Consider the following 6,299-nt stretch of genomic DNA (forward strand, 5'->3'; position numbering starts at 1 on the left):
TCATATTTATAGACTTAACAGTATAAAACCACTTGAAATACACATCTAAATTCAGATACAAACCTCTACCATGTTATTTAAAAAAAAAAAAAAAAAAAAAAGGGGAAAAGGCTTTTAAATTTCTTAACATAACAACATTGCATATCGTTGTGTGCAATGGGTGGGCTGGGCTGGGCTGGGCCAATTCCAAGTGGTTAGAAAAAGTTTTCTTTTTTTATTTCGTCCATTTGTTTTTGCTAATGGGTTTGGTTGGGGTTGCAGAACTTCTTCTCCCACCGGAACGTCAATGGCGTTTGCGCGCGCTTACACTGCTCAGTTAACAATGGCAACGGCACTGATGTGAGTTCTTTTTGCTTTACTCTCTGTATCACAAAACGACAACCATTTCAATGGCGTATTGCTTTACTTCTTTTATGATTACTTTGCAATCTTAGAAAGAACACCTTTTCTTTTTTTATTCTTTCTTTTCTTATTAGATGTGGGAAATGATTTTATGGCCTAAAAGTATGATAATTTTATGTAGATATGAAATGAGTGTTTGAATCTTCGTGTTTCCTGTATATTTCATATTGCATATTACCTATATATTTGTCATAGAGACCAAAAAAATGTATGCTGCTAATAGTAAAAAGACAAAGTTAGAATTTGAGAGATATACTATTGGTCTTCAAATGAAATTGCTGTTTATATTTGATATCTATTGAAATCAACATTTTGAATATTGAACATTTTACTTCCTTTATTTAATTTTTGCTGAAATCTGCATTTTGAAAATTTTTCCCCTGCTTTCTTTCGGTGTGAGGTTAGGCTTATTGTTATTCAGATGCTAAAAGCTACTCCACTGAACATGAAGGAGGTATCTGGTAGTGCTAACTAAATTCACTTGAAAGATAGTTTCTCATTCATTAATCTCCTTATGAAACTTATTACTCCTAAAGCTTCATTCTGTAATTTTGTTTTAGGTACACTGGGAAAAAGTACTTGTGGTCAAGGAGTACTGCTCACATTCAACGAGTACTTACTACTTTCTTTACACCGTCTTCTTAGTCAACATAAAAGGCCACTGATTGTTGTTAGTTGATGAGGGTCAGCTTGTACTCTTGCTCACCTTTTTCTGTGATCTTTATAAATGCTTGGCCCGTTAAGATAGTAGTTGCAAGGCGAAATTATTGTTAGTTAAGGGCTGAGTTCAATCACGAGCCTTCGTAGAGACAAAAAGGGAGCATAAGTAAGAACTAAATACAAGAATGTTGGAACCTACACTGGAGTTGGCTAATATTTATTGTGAAGTAGTACTTGGAAATATTAAGATCATAGAGACAAAGAGTATGAGTTTGTAGTACTTGCTTTACACTGTATTTTAGTCAATCTTCATTCTTTAAGGACTATGGTTTATTGGTATGATGTTGGGGAGCAGGTTATAAGTAGTGTTTGGCAAGGCAGTTGAGTTTTAGAATATCTGAAAGCTTTAGTTAATGTATGGCTGATTTTAGATTCTTTTCTTCCATGATTATCTCTGATAAATGCTTAGATAAAACAATAAAATCTGGCATCCTAGGGTTGCTTTCTAAGTTGGGCATATGGAAGACATATATTTTAAGTGAACCCTTGTAATGTATTTGGTACAATGGGATTGTTGGAAAATTGAGAACATGAATAGGTTTGTATAGTTCCATAATTAATTGTATAATTGATTTTGGATTGAAGTCTGCAACTTCTATGTTTTTGGTTGGTTTTTCATTTTTAAGATGTGATAAGTGACAAATTATATAATATTTCATCTTTGACATGCATAATAAACCTTTCATAATATTAAGGAGTGCCCCCCGTAAATCTTGTTTGTTGCCATTCCATGATTGAACTCCCATGTTTTTTATTTTTATTTTTTTCCATTGGACAAATCTTTGGATCGTGTAATGACTTCCTGGTCTTGCATTATTGAAAATTCTGCAAAGCTTCGAGTGATTCTTCTAGATGTTTGAATTCAGTTGTTTTCTATTACTTGTATAACTTTGTGAAAATGTTTATGTAAATATTTCGTTTTGCTTTTTAACTATTAGTGTTTTATGATGTTGAACTTCCCATTTCTTAGTTCAGTGCTACCACATTTATATAGATAGCTGAAAAGGGTTATCAGTGTTTATTTACTCACGCTTCTTTGTCTTGGGTCCATCAACCAATAGCATTACTAACTTGGCAGCAATTTATTTATTTATTTTTATTTTTTCTTTCAACAGCAATGCCCCACCTTGTAGTTGTTTCTGTATGCACATAATATGTTTAGCTTATCAATGCTATCTGTTCTTCACTTTTCAGTTTTATATTGCTCCAGCACTTGGGAGGATGAGTTACCTTGAAAGGTAAAACTGTAGGCATTCATATTTGAATATTGCTGATGTTCAATAAATAATAAAACTTTGGTGATTATTCATTTTTTCTTAAAGTTATGGCCATGGTCTGGGCTGGAAGCCAAGTAACCAATCTTGTCAGAGCCTTGATTCATGGAATCTGGTTGGTTCTTAAAAATAAAACAAACCATTTGATCTTATGTTCTCTCTTCACCACCTCACTTTCTATCCATTTATAAATGTTTATATGCATATAAAATGCCCCTTGTGCAGGGCTTGTGCGCCTTTTCTAGACAGAGGATTGTCATCGTTCACGGTTAAATTTAAATTTGAGTCTCAGCATCAGGAAACATAATTATTTTCATCTGTTTTTGTATTTAAGCCTGTATATATAAATGACACTGGCTTCTTATATGGACTTTCCACAAAAATTTTAATGCCTCAACAGTCTTAGTGAAAATTGCAGGTTTTGTAAGATTTAAACTTCAGCCTATTATTATCTGTTTTCTTTTCCAGTCTATTATTTTACATAGGATCGAAAAAGACTGGAAAAACTAAAATATTAATTTTTTTTTTTTTCTTAAAAAAATTTTCCTGGATCAGTTTAAGTTCTAATCTGTTATCTTAAATACAGAAACATAAGCTATTATGTTACAAATAAGAGAGAATTTCTACTACAATAACTATTTTGTACTTGTAATTGCAAAGGGGAAAAAAAAAAAAAAAAGTAGAACAAATGGTTGCTATATAGTAGAAGTAAATAGTTTTAGAAAGCAATAGCCTCTAATGAGAGTGTAAGTTGAGTAATGTAAAGTAGAAAACCAAAAAATATTTTTACAAATATTCTATTTAGAGTCTTGAAAGATGGCACATACCAATTCAAAGTATCTCTTAGTTATGAGTTTATGCTGGGTTTACCGTGTATCTTTAACTTCAAATGCTTCACATCAATCAATGGTGAGATTTTCCTCATATTTTCTGGAATAAGTAGAGCCTTCAAGAACATAAAAGCACAAATAATAAATTACATTGTAAGGAACTTTGATCATGTACCAAGGCAAAAATAATTAATACAAAAATGTAGCGTTACCTTTTCTGATGGAGCTTCAAACCTCAAAGTGTTGGCGCAATTAAGATTTGATAGCAGCTTTGGTATATTAGAATACCATGATTCATCATAATCATCAAACAAATCATACTTCACACTTGCTTCTAACGGGTTCAGAGGGCTTATCCGAAAAGTTGAATTCATATTGCAGCTTTCATATTTAAAGTAGGCTAGTGTACTGAATGTTGCCTTTGTATAATAAAAATCACTAATACAACACGGGATTTTAGGCTTTAACTATGAATGTTCAATTGGTTCATAAGATCTAGACAAGAAGAATATTATCTAAATGCAAATCCCCAATAAAACGGCATCCAGAAATTAGGTTTTGGAGGGCTTGGGCTTCAAATTCTATGCAAATCAAAGAGATGGAAAAGTGAAAGGGAAATTTGATTCATGACAACAAACTCTATATCGCACAAACACAGATTCCTTAAAGATGGAAAGTTGATACGAAAATTTTTATTCAACCTTATACCCTTTATGTCAAGGTGAGTTAAGGAAGATCTTAGACTATTGAGAATCGAAGTGGTAAACAATAGTATGGACGAGAGCATATAGAACCGTGAGTAGGCATAAAACAAATATCAAACTCCTTCACATTAGTATTAATTTCAAGAACAGAATTTAAGAAACTACTTATAATGCCTTGCTCATAATCAGATCGATCATCTTGTATATGCAGCTTAAACTTAGTATTATTAGCAATAATACCATGTGAATGTAACGATTTTCTATTGTTCAATTATTATTTGATGGCAGTTTGGAAATTTGACAGTTCATATGCATAGAAAGGGTTTGACCAGACTAGCAGAAATTTTCAAGTTAACGTGATTGGAAAAAAATATTAAAAAAAGAAAAAAAATTCCTCTTTCCTCATAGTTGTCAAGAAAAAGTGAATCTCCAGAATTTTTAGTCACTTGATATGCCAAAATTAAGTGAGCTATTAAGACCGGCTTGATACAGCTTCTATGTAAGTACTCTTAATTTGGCATGCAAGGTAAACTACCCTTTTGTGGTAATTGGCAACTATCAAACTAACGTAGTTTTTTCATGATCCTATTTGCCATTTTGCAGGAAAAATTTCTTTCTGTGTTGGAAGTTCCCCGTTTGGTATGGATTAAATTGAAATTAATTGTACACTTTTTCTAAGTTATATTCTTAATGTTATCATGGTCCTGTTTTCTTGTTAAATAACTGTATACTTGAAGTTTTTTTTTTTTTTTTTTTTTTTTTCGTTTGCAGCCTCATGCTACAATTTGGGAGAGGTAGAATGTCAATGCAATTTCAAGATGCATTGCAGCATTTTCTGGAATTATGTACTTGGATATACTTTGGATTTTTGGAATTATGTGTGTGCTTTGCTATAGCTGTGAAAAATTCTGGCATGGTGATAAAAGGCAATGTGACATTTTGGTAGTAAGAGGATAATGAGTTGAATTGTAACTAAGCAATCTGGAATTTAGCATTATGACATTCTACATGGTGATCAAAGACGGTATGCATTCTGGCATGGTTTTCTAAGGCTTGTAATCTGGCATGAATTGTAATCTGGCATGGTGCTCAATGACTGTGAATCGTAGTAAACTTCCTAGACATGGCTTGTTGTAGGGGTTAATGTAGCATAGCTTGTTGCCTGTGTTGGCATCGGTTGTAACTTATGTACTTGTTCCAATTTTGTAAAACAATCAAATGTACAATAAAATATGTTTCAAGGGAGAAAGTTTATTTGATCATATGGATGGTAACTTTGAGTTTGTTGTCTGTGTGTCAATAGTTAGAGTTTATGTACCTATGTTCAATTTTGTGAGCAAAGCAGAATGTGGTTTTTGATCATATCATATGGACTGTATCATTGGCATATAACAACAAAACGTTGCAAGATCCAAATTTAAATATTAAATAATTAACAAAACATGAAAAGAAAGTTTGCCAAACCAAAGTATATCTACAAGTATTCCAGATCATCAACACATTAACAAGAAGTGCTCCAAGTCATCCAGACATCAACTATAAAAGAATATGATTTGCAAGGCAAATCCTTTTTTCTTCTTAACTTCCTCATAAACCCTTTTGAATATTATTCTGGGCAACATTAAAAAGATAAATATTTATTAAAGGATCACAATACACAACATGAAACAATGACAGTCTGATTAAAATGCAACGAAAATAACAGAGACATAACAAGAAAACATAAAAGTAACCAGAAGTTTTTTGACATTTGAACCTGATGAAAATAGGCTTTAAATTGAAAATAGGCTCTGTCACTACTGTTGAAAACAAAGTCGCAGCAGCAAAATAAAAATAAAATTGTAAAGCAGTAAAATTGAAAATGAAATTTCAAAGTAATGTTAAACTTTGAGGAAATTAAATAAACTTCCAAAGTTATGTTAAACTTGGAATAAATCAAAATAAAATTTCAAAGTTTGTTAAACTTTGAAGAAAATAGAAAGATAAATATTTATTAAAGGATCACAATATACAATATGAAACAATGACGGTCTGATTAAAATGCAACGAAAATAACAGAGACATAACAAGAAAACATAAAAGTAACCAGAAATTTTGGACATTTGAGCCTGATGAAATAGGCTTTAAATTGAAAATAGGCTCTGTCACTACTGTTGAAAACAAAGTCGCAGCAGCAAAATAAAAATAAAATTGTAAAGCAGTAAAATTGAAAATGAAATTTCAAAGTAATGTTAAACTTTGAGGAAATTAAATAAACTTCCAAAGTTATGTTAAACTTGGAATAAATTAAAATAAAATTTCAAAGTTTGTTAAACTTTGAAGAAAATAGAAAATTAGAAAAATTAGAAAAAGAAAATAGAAAAGATTGT

General features: G+C 31.4%; 1 protein-coding gene across 22 annotated transcripts; it reads left to right on the plus strand.

Moving 5' to 3' along the window:
- The first annotated feature begins 203 nt into the window (after window positions 1–203).
- Window positions 204–5,192, plus strand: LOC125423671 (uncharacterized). Of its 22 annotated transcripts, none has more exons than XR_009639542.1 (7): window positions 204–339; window positions 808–863; window positions 963–1,014; window positions 2,317–2,360; window positions 4,219–4,429; window positions 4,534–4,569; window positions 4,702–5,192. XR_009639542.1 is itself a non-coding variant. In XM_048478479.2 (5 exons), the coding sequence occupies exons 1-5, from the start codon at window positions 287–289 to the stop codon at window positions 4,874–4,876; spliced, it is 360 nt and encodes a 119-aa protein (XP_048334436.2). In that variant the 5' UTR covers window positions 231–286; the 3' UTR covers window positions 4,877–5,192. The 22 variants fall into 22 exon arrangements, 2 of the variants coding, with proteins under 2 accessions (XP_048334436.2, XP_060674730.1); XR_009639537.1 differs by having other exon boundaries at window positions 808–856; window positions 963–1,086; XR_007242381.2 differs by having other exon boundaries at window positions 808–856.
- The last annotated feature ends 1,107 nt before the right edge of the window (window positions 5,193–6,299 follow it).

Source organism: Ziziphus jujuba, chromosome 7, assembly GCF_031755915.1.
Source record: "Ziziphus jujuba cultivar Dongzao chromosome 7, ASM3175591v1".
In the NCBI taxonomy this organism is placed as follows: Eukaryota; Viridiplantae; Streptophyta; class Magnoliopsida; order Rosales; family Rhamnaceae; genus Ziziphus; species Ziziphus jujuba.

What these genes read in the sequence shown, in the direction of transcription:
- LOC125423671 (XM_048478479.2), top strand. Translation starts at nt 287, where the DNA reads ATGGCGTTTGCGCGCGCTTACACTGCTCAGTTAACAATGGCAACGGCA. An exon ending in GTACTGCTCACATTCAACGA is followed by an intron (nt 1,015 to 2,316) that starts GTACTTACTACT and finishes TTCACTTTTCAG; the next exon opens with TTTTATATTGCTCCAGCACT. An exon ending in TGTTGGAAGTTCCCCGTTTG is followed by an intron (nt 4,570 to 4,701) that starts GTATGGATTAAA and finishes TTTCGTTTGCAG; the next exon opens with CCTCATGCTACAATTTGGGA.